At 44.1% G+C, this 17,753-nt stretch overlaps 3 protein-coding genes and 1 non-coding gene across 5 annotated transcripts; 2 read left to right on the top strand and 2 right to left on the bottom strand.

Annotated features, from left to right (window-relative positions):
• Positions 1-3,083: 3,083 nt before the first annotated feature.
• On the top strand, positions 3,084-3,706 carry LOC100286363 (uncharacterized). Its single transcript, NM_001159250.1, has one exon. It carries the CDS (start codon positions 3,221-3,223, stop codon positions 3,485-3,487), a length of 267 nt encoding a protein of 88 aa, NP_001152722.1. The 5' UTR covers positions 3,084-3,220; the 3' UTR covers positions 3,488-3,706.
• A 2,896-nt stretch (positions 3,707-6,602) lies between these two features.
• On the top strand, positions 6,603-8,255 carry LOC100193808 (Homeobox-leucine zipper protein ATHB-12). The gene is made up of 2 exons (NM_001156038.2): positions 6,603-7,293; positions 7,535-8,255. The coding sequence occupies exons 1-2, from the start codon at positions 6,943-6,945 to the stop codon at positions 7,916-7,918; spliced, it is 735 nt and encodes a 244-aa protein (NP_001149510.2). The 5' UTR covers positions 6,603-6,942; the 3' UTR covers positions 7,919-8,255.
• A 2,853-nt stretch (positions 8,256-11,108) lies between these two features.
• Positions 11,109-17,070, bottom strand: LOC100284160 (mediator complex subunit 10 CG5057-PA). 2 transcript variants are annotated; one of them, NR_182039.1, is made up of 5 exons: positions 16,772-17,070; positions 16,536-16,596; positions 16,335-16,437; positions 14,938-15,027; positions 11,109-11,544 (listed from the first exon to the last, which is right to left on the bottom strand). NR_182039.1 is itself a non-coding variant. In NM_001157057.2 (5 exons), the coding sequence occupies exons 1-5, from the start codon at positions 16,996-16,998 to the stop codon at positions 11,473-11,475; spliced, it is 573 nt and encodes a 190-aa protein (NP_001150529.1). In that variant the 5' UTR covers positions 16,999-17,070; the 3' UTR covers positions 11,109-11,472. The 2 variants fall into 2 exon arrangements, 1 of the variants encoding a protein (NP_001150529.1); NM_001157057.2 differs by having other exon boundaries at positions 16,516-16,596.
• On the bottom strand, positions 12,430-12,616 carry MIR11969 (microRNA MIR11969). The gene has a single exon (NR_161792.1). It is a non-coding gene; the product is annotated as a microRNA MIR11969 (primary transcript).
• Positions 17,071-17,753: the final 683 nt, after the last annotated feature.

Here is a 17,753-nt window from a genome sequence, read left to right as displayed (position 1 = left end):
CTCACTCTACGAATCATCGCTTGTATGTCTCGATAACCATGTTTGTAGGAAAGTCTCCATCAAGCTCCAATATATTATGTGTGTTATATCTTCAACTTCAAATAATCCTGCACACACTTAGGGGGAGCCTTTCTTGCATACTGAGTTTCTATTGGGATTTATCTATCTTTTGGACAGAACTTCAATTCGAGATAAGTCCTATGAAACTCATCTCCAAAATCTATTTTATACCTTTGGTATGAGAGAGATTTGGAGAAACTAAACTTCTCTTTAATATACTATGTGGTGTTGTCATCAATTACCAAAAAGGGGGAGATTGTGAATCATCTAGGCCCCTTTGGTAATGTTTTGGTAATTAATGACAACTACTTGTGGACTAACGATTATTGGAGAAATAAGAATGCAGGGTTGGACCACATAGAAATGAAATGTTGAAGAGTCATACGCATTGGTTGTGGATCAGATGAAGGCAAAGGTATAATATAGGTTTTACTTTTGCCGGTCTTGAGGAGTTTAGAGAAGATACCTGACCGGATTAGTAGGCTAGATAGCCGTACTATTAAGAGGGGTCAATGACTTAGATCTGTGTAAAACTTAGTGCCTCATAGAGCATCAAGTAGTTGCATTTGCATGAGGACTAACAGCGCTTCTCATTTCGTAAGTTAAAAAGTTCATTCAAAAGCTTGTTTGAAACTTGAGTAGTCTTGGTCGGGCGGACTGTCCGGCCCTTGGGGGCGGACCGTCCGCGATCCTCCAGAGGGTCCGAGGTTTGACCATTTGTATTGACTCTTTGCTCTTTTGCACTGCGGACCGTCCGGGCCTTAGGGCCGGACCGTCCGCAGTCCTGACCAGAAGAAGGTGGCTTCGGGTCAGTCCCTGAATTATAGCCGGACGGTCCGCCTGTGAGGCGCGGACGGTCCGCATGTGTCTAACTCGTTTTTGGACAGGGACTGTGTGTTTTTATAGATTTGTACTACGGACGGTCCGGGGGACCAGTCCGGACAGTACTGTCTCAGGTCGCGGACGGTCCGGGATTTATAGCCGGACGGTCCGCGTGTGTTAACTCCGTTTGATCCGAGGCTCGGGTGTTTGAACTTGCCAGGTCGCGGACGGTCCGGCCTTGAAGGGCGGACTGTCCGGACCCACCTTTTTGAGTCTGCTCTGACATGTTTCAACGGTCATTATAGCCGTTATGGTGTACGGCGGACCGTCCGGCCCTAGGGCGCGGACGGTCCGCGTGTGCGCAGAACTGCCCCCTTTTGCACATAACGGTTGGTTTTTGATGGGGGACTATAAATAGAAGGGTTGCTCGTGTGTGAGATCACTCTTGGCCATTCCTTGCACACATTGAGCTCATTTGTGATCCTCCAACTCACTCTCTCACACTCTTTGCTTGAGATTGCATTCTAGTGAGAGATTGAGGGTTCCTAGTGCATTTGCATCATTTGGTGATTCTTGAGGCACTAGGTGGTACACCGAGCAAGCGTCATTGGCTTGTTACTCTTGGAGGTTGCCGCCTCCTAGACGGCTCGGGTGATTGTCTCCGTCGAGCTCTCCAAGAAGATTGTGGAGAAGCCGCGGTGTTGATTGTGAGGGGTTCGCGCCTACCTCGCCGGAGCGGCAAAGGTGACATTAGTGGAATCGAGGTATTGAGTGATTTCTTGTCCACTTGGCTCAAAGATCAAGTCGTGTCTTGATAGAGGAGCAAGTGAGAGCTTGAAGTCCACCTCAACGTGGATTAGGGGTGATCGGCAAATCACCGATACCACGGGATAAATTTCGGTGTCTATTCCTTCTAGCATTACTTATTGCCTTGCAATTGATTAGAGTTTTGCTTATTGTTCTTCAAGTATTCAATCTCCATAGTTGTCTTTCATACATTGTTTACTTATTGACACTAGTAAATTTATTCCTCTTGTTGTATTGATTAAATTTACTTAGTATTGTTGTTTTTAGTCAAAACCGTCTATTCACCCCCCCTCTAGCCGGTGTCCTAGATCCTACAGAAGCCCTTCCCTTGCTATCTTCACCCTATCAAACCATTCTTGAGTCACATCATATTGAGCATCCATTGAGAGAATCATTTCTTCGATATTGTGAACCTTGCTTGAATGTCATCTAGATATAAATGCTAAGAACAATCAAGCTCTAGTTTGATTCTCATAGAAGCATATATGGACTAATAGTAATATGGTCAAGACAATTCACGATTCCTCATATCTTATTCACTTTGGCTTGACCAAACCTCTTAATCACTTCAACCTCTATTCTGATCATATGTATGCAATGATTTCTCAGGTCTTGTCCATATATTCAAACCAATATAAAGACCATATTATATCCATTTGCATTGTCTCACTGGTTATTTAACCTTGTGTTGAACCTTTGTTCACTGATCATTATACACTATTCAAGTATGTTCATCATACTGAATTTCCTATTCAATACTTAGCAAACTTGTTAGACCTTTAAATATGTTGTTATCCAAATCACCAAAACTCACAAAAGGGATGAATGCATTTTCAGAAGTAAATCTCGTTGCATTTCACCTATGTACCAGCACCATCTCAACGGCGAGCTCCCAAACGCCGGTGAAAAGGGATGAATGCATTTTCAGAAGTAAATCTCGTTGTATTTCACCTATGTACCAGCACCATCTCGACGGCGAGCTCCCAAACGCCGGTGGTGGAATGAGGCCTGAAGGAGGCGAGTCGATCAAAGTCAGGGATGGTTTGGTGACCAGGAAATTAAGATATTTTTGGGAAGAATTGAGGGAGAAATAAAATAAATTTCTCCTCAATTGCATACAATTTCTCTCAATTTTCTGGTCACCGAAAAATCTCTCAATGATTCATACGACGACGAGAGAACGATGAGACCTTGTTGGTTTCTGTATGGATTAAAGGAGATTGAAGTAAATTAAATCCCTTACTAGAGAGAATTAAATCTCTCACTAATAAAAATAAATAAAATATAATTTAATCCTCTTCAATTCGTAAGTCGCAAGACACGTGGTGGGTCCTCGGGAACCAATCAGTAGTAGGCATCCATAGGCCTTGCTTAATTTGTTACGAATGGGCTTCACTAAAAGTTTGTCTTGGGCCTCGCAAGTTGCTACCCTCTTCCTCACCTTCACTCCTCTTCCTCGTTTCCCCCACGGTCAATCGGGTGATCTGACGGCGGCGGCGGCGGCGGCGGCGGCACTCCGAGCTTCCGCAACATGGCGACGCGGTTGGCTGCGGCCGCGGCCGCCACGTTCATGCGGCGCCTGGCCCCAGCGCGCCCACCAGTACCTATCCTGGCGGCAGCATCTACGGCGGAGGCGGTGACGTGCGGGCGCGGGGACAAGAAAACCAAGCGCGGGAAGCGGTTCAAGGGCTCCTACGGCAACGCCCGACCGAAGCGTGAGAAGAAGATTGAGCGCATCAAGGACCGCGTCGAGGTGCCCCGTTCCACTCCCTGGCCCCTCCCCTTCAAGCTTATCTGAGCGCCTCCCCTCGGTCCGCCGGGGGTACCTTGGGTTTGCTGCGACAGTTGCTGCTACTTCGCCGTTTCCAAATAGCTGCACGCGCTGCACGGGCGTGTGTTTCCTTTGTTTTTAATTGTTTCTCAATTGTGTGGCGTCAGATATGTACTGCCGCCGAACTGCTGTGGTTCAAGCAATATCCTTTTGGATGGAAGTGAAGAGATGTGTTTCTGTCCATCATTCTTCTTCTGTTAGTGTATGCATAATTGGAAAAATTAATGGATCCTTTATTCATCAGCAGTTAATGATGTTCTCCACGCCTGTCAAATGTCAATAGAGTTGTTGAAGGATATCAGCTTAGATTGGATCATCTCTTTTTTATGTTCTACTGTCTTCAGTCACATGCCATTCATAATGAAATGGCAAAATAAAATAAAATGCCAAGTATATATTTCTAAGATGACAAAAAACCAGAATTCAAATTATAGGCGTCTTGAATTTCAAGGTGTTCAAGGTACATGTGCTCCAGATATCAGCTTAGAGTTGTTTAAGGTGTAAAATTATAACTTACTGAATGTATGTCATGTGTTACAGGGTTATATCTTCACTGTAGCAACTAGTTTGTGATCTGCCTTGTGTGCATTCTGTAAACACTAATTTAAAGAAGGAATAATACTTAAAACAACATGAGTTTCAGGCACAGAAAGAATATAGAAGGCTCGATTCATTTATAAAAAACGTGAGCTTCGGCGTTACTATCTTCGTACCTTTGGAATTATTAGCAATGGCCGACCCCCTATAGCGGCCGCATTGTTCACCTATTATTCATGTTTGATAAATTAAAGTATATTTATGTTAGTTATTTGAACACGCAAGCGCAGCACGTCTTCCCTTTTTGTCGGAACCTGTTATACCTCCTCTTCTCTCTGAGTGAGTCCCTTTGGGCATCATTTTTATAAAGAGGGTTCAGTGATGAAGTAAAAACACCATCCAAACATTTTTTTTGTGTGTGTGTGGTTATTTTAGACCTCTGACCTCTCCCCCCAACACCGGTACATGGTTTCCAATGCAAATGCTTCCGCACAAGAGGGACTTTTAACCAGTCATCCAAAGAGAACTTCAAACTCACATGGAAAAGAATTATGATCTATACATAAATTACCCGAGTTTGGCGGGTTCATATATGTAGATGTAGTTTACGACTACGATATCTATGTTTGAACATATGTGGCTTTATTTAGGGGGTGTTTGGTTAGAGAGACTAAAGATTTGTCTCTAGTTTTTAGTCTCATTTAGTTCTTTTTTGACAACACGTGGACTAAAATGATTTAGTCTTTATTCCTTCACATAGGTGCTAAAAGAGACTAAAAGTCCATAATTATCTTATTGCACTTATCTTCTCTTCGTAGTATTCGGTTGTGAGAGCATGTATGTATGAACAGCTAATGTTATGAGTGTATTCCAAGGGTATTTGAGTCTTTAAACAGTGTATTTAATGATTTTAGAATATGTTTAGTCTCTAATACCAAACAGGTAGGGACTAAGACTAATTGAAACCAAACACGGCCTTAGTCGTGTAAGCGATTTATGTATGTTCCGCCGATCAAATGAGCTCGGGCGTCCAAACTTATCGGCCTATGAAGCCATATAGACTACGCGAGGCATGGCCGGGGCGAGACGGGCGGCACGGGCAGCGAGGCGGCGAGCGAATTGGACGAGAGGCGAGGAATCGGCCACGCCCAGCGCCTCGGCATGGCTCTGGATCGGTCGACGCAGCCCCCGACCCCGTCACCTGTCGGCGTCAAACAGTGCAGGGATTTGGCATCCGCTGGGCGCTGTGCTATGCACTATGCAGTGCAGTGGCCGGCCGCCTTGCATTGGCCCCGCTCAATTCTTCCGCCTCTCCACCACCCACTACTACCCACCTTTCCCTCCCCGATTGGCCGCCCTCCCTACCATGCATGTAGCCGCTACAGTGCTGGCGCTTGCAGTTGCAGTCGCAGCTGCCTGCCGGACACCGGAGTTGCGTGTGAGGTTGCGCTACGCCGCCGCCGGCAGCATCTAGCTGCCTATAGCTCTACGTGTGCCTATACTAGCTAGCTACGTAGTACATCTATTGTGAGGTCACCGGCACTGCTCTCCATGCTGACCGCCGTAGGACGAATATTATCTCCGCTCCCTGAACATACGTCATCATAGTTCTTATACATGCAGCCATATGTTTGTAACTGCAAGAAGTACTACGGTATGTCTCCTTTCTTTTTTTTTTTCTTCGGCCATGACAAGCCATGGCCCATGGGATGAACAGCAACAGTCTACGCACATACGGATCGACGTGAGGCTGTTCGCTGCCGTAGCTGGATCAAAGTTGTTCGGATTGTTGCTGTGGTGTGGCTAGATTAAATCTGTGGTTGACTCGTTCGTCATCTCATAGCGTAGCATCACTCGAGAACGCTAAGCATTGAGGCGGATCATGGTGAGCACGGAGCAGTGCTGGCGGTAACATGCATGAGGCCATGATCGACGCTGAAGGTTGAACAGATATAACTGTGACTCATTGAGTCGTCGAAACTGGTGACCGGGTGGTATTGAGTTGATTTAAATTCATATTAAGTCAAAATCATTTTCACTCCATTTCAGTACTCTTCAATCCACATGAAATTAGAATAACCGAACAATGACTAAAAAGATTTAACCGAGACTGACGACCTGGGCTCTTCAACCTCACTACCTCAGTTGACTGAACTACTGAAGGTTATCCATCGATCGCTGAAAAAAAAAACAATTAAGACACGGTGTTTGGTTCCAGATGCACTTACATGAACAGAAAAGCTCTACTTATATTAGCACACCCGGCCCATTCCGACGTTGCACTTGCACCTGAACGTAGTTTTCTACGCATTCAGTCCATACAGGTCCCTTGAGTCTTGAGCAGCGAATCAGCGAACGAAACAGCAGGTAGCGCCCGCGGAATCCAATCAGCAACGGCGTCTTGTGTGGCCTCGTGGATCGTGATCCAGCACGCCGCGCGCACCGCAACGCCCCCGCGCCGTAACAAGCACCACCACTTGCTCGCACGCACCGCGGCACCGGTAAAATACGTGACCGCCACCGGCATACTAGTACCCCGTGAGCTGGCGCTGGCTCTGGCTCTGGCTCTGGCAGTCCGGCTGGCAGGAGAGAATTGGCGAGGGATTGGGATCGGGAGCGAATTCCCAGCCAGCCCCTGTCTAGAGAGGGACAGGCCGCGCGCGCACGCACGCCACCGCGTTCCATTGGCCGCGTCGTTGCCATCACGCCGACGACTAAACTAGTCGATCACACCAAGCTCACAGGCTCTCGATCGCCTGTGATCGGGCTGCCCTGCCGCCTCTTGCTCCCTTCCTCCTCTCGCCCAGCAGCCTAGCTACTTGAGCGAGACGAGCTCCAGCTGAGGAAGTGAGAGGTCGTGGTCCGAGAGGCGTGCGTGCGTGGCCATGGACGGCGCCGAGGACGACGGGACGGAGTGGATGATGCATGGTGCCGGAGGGAAGGGAAAAGGCGGCGGCGCGCTCGACAAGAACAAGAAGCGCTTCAGCGACGAGCAGACCAAGTCGCTGGAGTCCATGTTCGCGACGCAGGCCAAGCTGGAGCCGCGCCAGAAGCTGCAGCTGGCGCGGGAGCTCGGCCTGCAGCCGCGCCAGGTCGCCATCTGGTTCCAGAACAAGCGCGCGCGCTGGAAGTCCAAGCAGCTGGAGCGCGAGTACTCGGCGCTGCGCGACGACTACCACGCGCTCCTCTGCAGCTACGAGTCCCTCAAGGACGAGAAGCGCGCGCTCCTCAAGCAGGTCAGGGATCAGGATGATGCAAATAAAGCTCATGCATCATGCATGCCCTCCATCGATCTCCCATGCATCTCTCGTTCGTTCGTTCGTTCGCGCACTGCACTGCACGCGCCCCATGCTGATCTATATATATGTATGCTCGATCTCAGATGATCATGCATATATGTCCGGCGGTTAATTCATTTTGCTAGCTTCTCCTAACGATACGCCGGTGGTTCTTAATTCAATGCGTTTATACGTGTAGCTGGAGAAGCTGGCCGAGATGCTGCACGAGCCGCCGCAGGGCAAGTACTACGGCGGCAATGCGGACGACGTGCGCTCGGGCGGCGTCGGCGGCACGAAGGAGGAGGAGGAGTCCACAGACGCCTGCGCCGGGGCCGCGCTCTACTCGTCCGAGTGCGCTGGCGGTGGCAGGTTCATCGCGCACTTCTTGGCGGACGACGACGTGGGAGCAGCCCTCTTCCGGCCGCCGTCGTCTCCGCAGCCGACCGCTGGCTTACTCACGTCGTCGGGGCCGCCGGAGCACCAGCCGTTCCAGTTCCACTCCGGCTGCTGCTGGCCGTCGTCGTCGGCGGAGCAGACCTGCAGCGGCTCGCAATGGTGGGAGTTGGAGTCCCTCAGCGAGTGACGTACGATGATCACAAGCGGCCGGGGGTCACTCGGTTCCAAGCACACGTAACTGGCCGGGCCAATACGAGTTCGTTCGTAGCGGTCTCGTCACTCGTCAGCTAGCCCTGCAGAGCAACGGTGTACATAGCTTCAGTAGATCGAAGTCCAGGTCCAGGTCTGCCCATCAAGCAGTTTCTTCTTCTCGCCATCGATCATCGATCATGCATGCAAAAGATTTTTTTTCTCTCTCCCTTGCTACCAGATCATGTAATCCAGCAGGAACATGTAGAGAAAGATCAAACGAGGTTATAGATCGAGAAGGTCGCCTGCATATGCGAGCTAGTCTATTCTTTTCCAATGCATGGCTGCTTTCTTCGTTCTTTCTTTCTCCCAAAGATAGAAGATAGACAGCAAACATGAAAGTAGAGATTACAGAAGGACGCCGACGTGGATGGAGATTCTTAAATCGAGCAGGGGACGAAGGGAATCGAACAGCGAGGCTCGGTACAGTACGGGGGGAAGGTACAGTACAGTACAGGGTGGCACAGATCACACAAGTAACATGCATGCAGCCATTCTTTTATGCAGATGATAAGGCGCGTTGTTTATCTAGGTCAAGCCGAAACGCATTTGTTATATTTATTTTAAATTTGATTGATACGAGATCTCTAGTAGTGTAGTTTAGCCTGGATCGCACTCAAGTTACGGAATGCAAACAAAAGGTAACAACGGCATGCAAGGTGCAAGCAAAGCTTGAATGGGCGTCGATCGAAAAAAAAATAGGATAAAATACGTTTTCAACGTCCAGCTTATATATTACTGTATTTCGATCGTAAAAACTAGACAAATTTGATCCTATTGCTGGTATCAATAGTGGTTTTCTCTGTTTTATAAAATAGTAACATTATAATTTATATTGCATAGAATCCATAAATGGTTTATTTTAAATTAGAAAAATACAAAGTTTGTACCGATTTTTTTAATAAAAAAGTGTTCTCTACCTATTTATAATCTATGAATTGTTTTTTTGAACTGATTTATTCATAATTCTATTGTTTTTATATTGCTCGTAGTTGTGCTCATTATTTATTTCAAACAAATAAGAGTCAAATGACTCCTTATAATTAAACCACACCTTCGAACTACTCGATAACCAAATTTATCTGGTTTCGATAGTTAGAGTGCATAGGGTTGAAAAATCACACTTACATGCACTAGCACCAAAAAGGAAATACATATAAATACGATAAAAAGGTGTCATTAATTCTTGATCTGTGTCATTTCAGCGATAAACAACGTTCTCTCTATACACACGTCCATCGGTGCGGTGGTATAAAGAGAATTAAATATATTTTTTTTTGTCTTTGAACTAGAAGTGATTATGACTTATATACTCAGACTGAGGGAGTAATTTTTTAGACAACTAAGGCCCTGTTTGGGAACAAAGTTTTTGAAAACCACAGTTTTTGAAATACTACAGTATACTTTAGTCATGACAATACCGCAGTTTACAATACCGCAGTTTTGAAAACTGAGTTCCAGACCTAAGTTTAGAATACCTTAAAACAACTATAGTATTTACAATACTTCAGTTTTGAAAACAGAGATTTTAGCCAGCTTGCCAAACATCATTCTGTATATAATACTGCAGTATTTGAGAATACTGCATTATTCTTCCAAAACTGTGAAAAAACTTCACTCCCAAACACCCCCTAACTATTAGCTCTAGTTCATTTGAACAACCTTATCCTAGGTTGAAGCGATAGCAAATTTTATCCCACGGTAGTAATTCTATCCTGAGTCATGACAGCGACCAACACAAACAAACGTGGTAAAAAGAGTTCTCGACTCTTTTTTTTTCCCTCAACATAAACGTGGTAACTGAACCCATTTTTACCAATACTGAGAGCATCTCCAACAACAAATCCTAAAATAGAGTCCTAAAATTTGAAATAGGACCATATTTAGAATGTTTAGGGTCTCAAAAGAAATGTTTACTCCAACAGTCAGGCCTTAAATAATGCTATTTAGGAAATAAATTATGTTATTAGGAAATAAATGGTTGGAGATTAAATGGAAATGAGGATAGGGCTCTAGTATATGGGGTACTATATTTAGGACCCGAGAGACCGAGCCTTATAATCATTTGATGAAATTTTATAAAATAAGGCCGCTGTTGGAAGGGTGTTTTATGTTTTTGAGCCCTATGTTTAAAATAAGACCATGTTTAGAGCCTCTATTGGAGATGCTCTGATTTGGCCTTCTTCGCGGAAGACGAGACAACAATTCTCACGACTCCCAACAGCAACAGTCGAGCAAGTTACTGCCGGAAATTGACATAGGACCAAATCGACCACCAATCAAGCTTACTCGGCGAGCTGGTCTCTTTCTCTCGGACTCGGCTGCTGCCGCGCCGGCCCCACGGGCCACGGCATAGTGACATGTCACTGTGCCACACGGTGACGATTTGGAATACTTCGATACTGGACTGCCTAGAACCAAAAAGAAAAAAAAAAAAGAATCCAAGGAGGGTCTACGGCTTGTATTTGTATGAAGGGAGCCCAGCGTCCTTTGGCTCCAGCAGGCGCTTGTCGTGTCGTGTCATCGCTAGCGTTGCTTCCATCTAACCGATATGGGTTGTGTTCCACTCAAACGTGACAACCCATGACCTCCTACGTAGTATAAGCAACGCAACGCGTCCCTGTCGAAGATTAGTGGTACCGATTACTTGTACAGCAGAGTGAGATTTCTGGCGTAATCAGATGTACACGCGGCCACCTCGTCGACTGATTGCTACTCCCTCCGTTCTTCTGTATTTATCGCGTTTTAGTTTAAAATTAAATTAACAGACGACAAATATTCGAGAACGGAGGTACTCAATGCTATGTTTAATTTTTTTTAACCCACGATATATAGTAGCATGCATGCTTCGTACGGTTACCATCTACAGGGTATATAGATATGGATTATTAATCAGAGGATGGTGCTGCACATCCCCGTCAGAGAGCCTGGAACACGCAATTAGTTTTGACTCTCCACGTTGTATCGAGTCAAATGGCGATAGGTGTCGATGCCAAACAAGTTATCGGATCGGAGCACACAAGAAACGAGCACATGGTACGGCAACGTGTAGGTATCAATACTAATCACCCGACAATTTAGCAAGGCATCAGATAACTGCTACTACAAAAATCTTCTCGTTCATAAGTGGAGACAGTTACACCTTCTACTTGTTTAGCAATGCATTACCTGCTTCAGGAATTGTTCACCAATTGAAAGCTCCAGGACCCTCGCGTTTCGGAGCAATCAATTTCAGAGTATCAGAATGGTCTTGTAAAGAACGAAAAGAAATAAGGAAATGGTCTCAGCTATCCGTAGTTCGATATGCTCCGGATATCTTTTTGAAGTTATTAGTTAAGTTGAATACATTGGGCCACACATGCTACGATAGTATGTACACATTCACTGATCAGGGGACGTGCAATAGAAAGATATGCATGTTTCTGGTTAACAAAGCCATCCCCAAAACTAAGCAGAGATAACAAACTTGCCCTCTGTAGTCGTACCATTCGCTCAATGCTCAGCTTTCACTTTGACATCTCCATTAGGCAAAGTACCCTGGGACTGAGCCAACCGCTTTGCCTCCTGCACAAAAACGGGGAATTATGAAGTGCAACAAGACCAATGAGGATTCTAACCACCGAGGCAATAGCTGAGGCAATAGCTGAGGCAAAACCTGCACATGTTACCATTAACAATGTTTGACAAAACTTGGTTTCTGTAAAACCCTAACAAGCAGCAGGATTTTATGAAACCTAGATTTTTCTCAGAAACCAATCACTTTTCACCTTTCATACACTACGGATTGCTAATTAATTCAAAACAAATATGAGCAAATGGTATCTATCAGCTTCTGCAGCATGAAAACAGCTCCATACCTGTTGGTGGTCCTGTTGAGTTAGTTGAGTATGTGCCTATGACCTATGTGAACATTTCAGGATAAAGAAAAGGCTCTGACTGCACAGGAACTACACAATACTAACAAGGACCTGCCGCAGGCTGCCACAAGCAGCCCCTTACGAATAGGGATGAAAACAGATACTTATTTGGATACCAGTTTTTTTTTGCCTTTTCTCTTTGATTGTGAATAAATAGGATATAGAATCAGCTATGCAATTCATATTCTTGTTTTTAGCCTTGAGCTTATAAAGATTCATAAAAAGTAAATCACAAATTTATCATATATCTTTGCAAATGATAGATATACAATTCGGATACAGATACTTTTTCACCTTTTTTGTTGTAGGGAGCAAATAATGTATAAAAACTTATTCTTATTTATAATAATGTCCTTGATAACATAAGAAAAGATTAGCATCAAATTTCATACATATATATTTTAAAAGGGGCAATTATGATTATACCCTTCTCTGGCCTTGCAATTGTGATTTTACCCCTTGTTTTTAAAATTTGTGATTTTGCCCCTCTGTTTTGAAAACAAAGCTGCCATTTGCCCCTCCCCTTTAACATCGTTAGTGAAAATCAGAATTCGTGAATAAAATAAAATAAAACGAGGGGTAAAATCACAATTGCAAGGTGAGAGATGGGTATAATCACAATTAACCCTGAAAATTAATTGTGATTATATCCTTCTCTGACCTTGCAATTATCATTTTACCCCTTGTTTTTTAATCACTAATTCTGATTTCCACTAACGGTGTTAAGGGAGAGGAGCCAACGGCGCCTTCGTTTTCAAAACAGATGGGCAAAATCACAAAGTTGAAAATTGAGGGGTAAAATCATAATTGCAAGGTCAGAGAAGGGTATAATCACAATTGTCCCTACTTACGAATACCCGTTTTCATCCCTACTTACGAATATAAGATGCAGTTGCAGAGAAAATCATGTCCAGTTGATAGTGACTTAGTGAGTGATACTCGATTATCTAATATCTGTAAAATTCCAAAATAATTATATCATTTAATTAACTGTCGAGTCTTAACACTAACAACATTGTTCTAAAATATGGACATATATTCCTAGTTTCTGTGCCTAGGGACTAGGAACCACCCTCCCGCACCATCACACCCAAGAAAACTAGTAGTCGTTAACAACCGCCCTGTATCACCCAGCCTACATCAAAACCATGCTAGCAAACATTTAAGGGACATTAGTCTTCTTGCCCATGCTCTTAAGTCTAAATGTGATTTTGCTTTTAGCTTTTAAATTTTGTATTTCCACCCTATATATTTCACAAATTACACATACATAGTGGTTTTTTTCTTTTTTTTTCTCGAACAGGAGGGATGCGTATCATTATATTAAAGTAGAGGGGAAAGGCCTAAGGTCTGGGACAATTAGAACACAACACTAAAAAAACACTAGCCTCACACAAAACACACACACACCAAACACACACACAACACAGACGAATACCAGTCACACGACACACCACCACCCCAGCCTTCCAAGAGGCTACAAGACTTTCCTTTCTCTAATCAGGGTCAAAAAGGGAGTGCATGTTCTTGGCTCCAGCAGAAAACCACAGTCTCATCTCATCTTTGAATCCGTCCTCTAAGGTAGAAAGGCAGGGTCGAGCTCCGTAAAAAACACACATATTTCTCTGTTTCCAAATACTCCAAGCCCCAAGGATTACCATACATAGTGGTTTATTTATCAGATCAAATTGATTTAGCTCATCAAAGTCTTGAACTCTTCATAAAGTAACATGAGATCAAGAACCATACTGTACATGAGTTAGAGAATTAGATCAATAGATTATCCTAAGAGGTACTCCCTCTGTCCCAAATTAAAGTTTGTTTTAGAGAATTAATGGATTCATAAAATACTTTATGTATGTGGTTTACACATGTGTCTAGATTCACTATTATCCATTTGAATATAGACATAAAACCAAGAGCAAAAACGAATACTATTTTGGGACAGAGGGAGTAAAATACATCCCAAAAGAATATTGCTTTTCCAAAGCTCATATGTAGGCGGGATGAAAACGGTCGGAAACGATATCGTCTATATGAAAACGATTGTTGCCCTCCAACCTTCGAACTATTTGATACATTGCGGACTGAATATGATTACAATTCATAAGTAGCCACAATAAGGGTCAATATGGTTGTGGTACAACACCAAAAGGATGGACCGAGAGTCCGAGATGGATGATCTGTTGTTGTTCAAAGGGAAGATTATTGTTCCAGATACATCAATATTGTGGTCGGCTATTCTGGCTGAGGCACATGACCGCGGGCATGAAGCAGTGCAGAAGCGCTACACAGACCGCGAGGTTATAAACCCCATATTGTGGCACGAGTCAGGGAATTTGTGCAGGGCTGCTCCATCTATCAACGGCACGAAGCAGAACACCTACATCCTGTTGGGTTATTGGCTTATCGCAGCCCCTTCCTATTGACTAAGTTCTAGCAAGAAGCAGCTCGTTTTTTATTGGCTGACTAGAAATGATTCTTAGGGAGAAGTTGGAGCTAGGGGCACTACCAAAAAACCCCTAAATTAAGCATTAAACGTCAAACATAGCTTTTAAAAAGTCAGCTTGTAATGAAAGGTGTATAATGTTATCAACAACCATTTGAGCCCTTTGGGCTGGGCCACGAGCTGTAGCACACCTCCATCATGTTTAGGGTTAAGTTAGAGATAAGATAAAATTTGTTAGTAGTACATTGAACCTATTCCTCAAGAGTCAAGTAATCCTCTCTATGTAAGGAGAGGATAAGTATAACTCAAGGCGAGCAAGAACAATCAATCTAGTTCTAAGTTTGTGTTTGTCCCTCTCATGTATAATCTAGACCTAGCTCGCACAGACTCCAACATGCCATCTTGGTGGTTTTTATCCCGTCATGGGTGCTGGCCATGCCATATATATAGGTTGGTTTTGTCCCTAAATTAAGCTAGAGATATCATTTTATCAACAATGACAAAAAAATTATTAGGCTCAATAAACAGGAAAGTATATATTGTTTGGATGCTATAAAAATATCAGACAAGATCAATCGTGTGTCCACTTACAGCAGCAGAAGTAGCACGTATCTCCCTGTATGCTTCTACGTCCTCAGGGAAAGCTTGTTCAAGCTCCTCAAGAAGATGCTTCCGTAGGCCCTGAAATAACCAACAAACAAAGAAACAAATTCATATTTTTTATAATCAGCTGCAACAAAAGTGAATTAACTCCAAGATCAAACACAGAAAAAATAGAGTTGCTAATTTAGTTATATATATATATTATGCAGTGTTCACATAAAACAGTGCCCGTGTGATCACCAGAAACTTCTCTGATCAACTACAAATGTTTGTACTTTGTATGACTGATAACCATAAGGCTAAACAAACAAGGACCTTGCAACCACATATGCCTTGCACAGTATCCATAAGAATTTCCATATATCTAAATCAGTGACTAGTAAACCAAGCTAATACAGTGCCAGCTACAGCATGAGCAGTACTGTCTACAGAAACTTTGAGGCATGCCTCACCTAAATTTAATTAGAGAAAATTATAGGAATTCATGAAAAAAGGCTGGATAACTGTAAAAAAATGATTATGGTTTTTAACAACTGACAGACTGCTTCTCTCCGCGGAAGGCAAAAGAGAGACAGGAAACCATAAAAAAAATCAGCGGGATCAAATAGGTGGTTCTAAGGCCCGTCTACAAATAAGATAAAGAAAGCCCTGTGCTTCTAAAATCCAAGAAACCATGACAGGGACACATATCAGTATTCCCTAAAACTTGTAATTTCTTATATCACAAGCAACTAAATTACATGAGCATGACTCCAGAGAAGAACAAAAATACACTTAGGCAGACAGGCAGTCTTAGTGATGCACATTACTCATTACAAGAAACATGGATTTCAAATAGCATGGAATAATCTAATCTTCCTTAATTGACAAAGAATTGTTGGTTGTAAAAAATGTAGACCCAGTACAGGAGGCTCCCACATGACTGGGGTCTGGGCAAGGGACAAACGAGTCAATCCTTCCACCCGCAAATGCGAAGAGACCACTTCGACCACGACCTGGTGACTCAATGAGACAGCTGTCACCACTGCACTAGGCCTGCCCTTCTAAGGCTATCCCACCAGTGAGGGTCTATCTCATCACCTATTTCAAACTCCACTCTATCTACAGTGTGTAGTTCCCAAACAAAGTTTTGCGCGCCCATTTACCACCACCGGTGAGGACGGCGTAAAGAATTGTAACTTGTAACAAAACAAAAACAAGTTAAAGAATCGTCATTAATGGAAAGTAAGACAGCAGAACAGTTTTGTGGCTCCACAGCTAACTCCTAGTTCAAAATTGTCTACATTGCATGCAAACGTGTGTCTATAATCCTAATTGTACCCAGAAGCTGCAGCTCCATGTCAACCAATCTCTGCAATGGTTGAGAGGATCCAATGCATCCATACCTTGAAAGCGTCAGTCTTGCCCTTGGTGATCTGGTTTTTGACGATGCAGCTGTTGAGCACGTCCCTAGTGAACTCGTCGGGGTTCTTCCCATCGTCGATCAAACTAACAACACACGAACCACAGGGCAAGAGCTAAAGATGGGCCGAATGACGAATGAAGCTATGAAATCAAGGACCTCACTTGACGACCTCCATAGGCACCTGGATGTTGCACCCCTCGGCGAGTTTCTGCATCGTGTCGAGCTCCGCCACAAGCGCATTCCTAAGCCACGACCCAGACAACAGTCAATAGCAACGCAAACCCTAAGTGCTAAAATTTACAGCCCCCCCCCCCCCTCCCCCCCAACCACACACACACACACACAGAGAGAGAGAGAAGCGTGAGGCAAAGCCGTAGGACAGGGAGGAACCGAATAGAATGATCTCGCGAAACTCACAGGCGCTGGAGGAGGGGGAGCTGGGAGGCAGAGTTGAAGGAGGAGACGGTGAGGTTGAGCTGGTGGAGCAGGCCCAGCGTCTTCTGGATGGAGCTCGTCACCTGCGCCAGGTTCTGCTTCGACGCGTCCTCCGGCCGCTCCCCTCCAGCCCCCGATGCTTGGACGCCGCCGTTCCCTGCCGCAGCGGCGGCGGCCGCAGTGGAAGGGTTCGCGACGGTGTTCTGCATGGTGATGCCGGATTCAGAAGAGAGGGGAAGGGAGGAAACTTTTTTCCATTTTGATTGAAACGGGGGGAGGTCGGAGAGAAAGGGAAAAAATTGCTATTTTGCCACCGTCGAAGGTTCGGGCCGGGCCGAACCATTCATAAATCATGAGTTGGCTAATGGGCTTGCTTGTCCAAAGTTTTTTCAATTGCTTTTCTTCCGATTTGAGGCCACATCACTTGGGAAGCTGCGCAAATTCGGCCCGATGCTGATTTTTCTACCCCTAGTGAGTGGTAAAGCGGGCTTGCATAGTTTGAGTCAATGTTGAATGTTGGGCTGAGGCGGCCGACTTCGATGAAGGCCAGCTTACAGCCATCGACGTTTCACTCCATTACTTAACGAAAAAAGTACATTTTATTTCACTGAATTATTGTTGTATCTGATTTTTTTTTCTCCTCAAACTTCACAAACTGACATATTTATTTCTTTAAAGTTAAAATCATTTATATTACATATTTTTTATTTTGCACCGCCTTTAAACATGTTTTAACGTATTTAATGAAAGAACTGGAAATTAATTAACATTTTTTTAATTCACATAAAATTTATGTGACCTTCTAAGTTTCGAAAAAGTATATAAAAATATACTAGGATATGGTGAACCTAATAAAAATAATTAGATCTAGTGAAAATGTGTCTAGAAGCTTGAAACAATCAAACAGCTAAATTTAGTCCTAGGGAAATAAAAAAAACCAAAAATCTAAAGGAAAATAAATAAT

Source organism: Zea mays, chromosome 2 (assembly GCF_902167145.1).
Source record: "Zea mays cultivar B73 chromosome 2, Zm-B73-REFERENCE-NAM-5.0, whole genome shotgun sequence".
In the NCBI taxonomy this organism is placed as follows: domain Eukaryota; kingdom Viridiplantae; phylum Streptophyta; class Magnoliopsida; order Poales; family Poaceae; genus Zea; species Zea mays.
Note: the sequence above shows the minus strand (reverse complement) of the source record. Positions and strands in the feature narration are given on the sequence as shown.

Excerpts from the sequence above, each read along its gene's own strand:
- LOC100286363 (NM_001159250.1), top strand. The coding sequence starts at position 3,221 with ATGGCGACGCGGTTGGCTGCGGCCGCGGCCGCCACGTTCATGCGGCGC.
- LOC100193808 (NM_001156038.2), top strand. The coding sequence starts at position 6,943 with ATGGACGGCGCCGAGGACGACGGGACGGAGTGGATGATGCATGGTGCC. Across the intron at positions 7,294-7,534 it reads AGCGCGCGCTCCTCAAGCAG|CTGGAGAAGCTGGCCGAGAT; the intron begins GTCAGGGATCAG and ends TTATACGTGTAG.
- LOC100284160 (NM_001157057.2), bottom strand. The coding sequence starts at position 16,998 with ATGCAGAACACCGTCGCGAACCCTTCCACTGCGGCCGCCGCCGCTGCG. Across the intron at positions 16,438-16,515 it reads GTGCCTATGGAGGTCGTCAA|TTTGATCGACGATGGGAAGA; the intron begins GTGAGGTCCTTG and ends GTGTGTTGTTAG. Across the intron at positions 15,028-16,334 it reads GCAAGACTGACGCTTTCAAG|GGCCTACGGAAGCATCTTCT; the intron begins GTATGGATGCAT and ends TGGTTATTTCAG.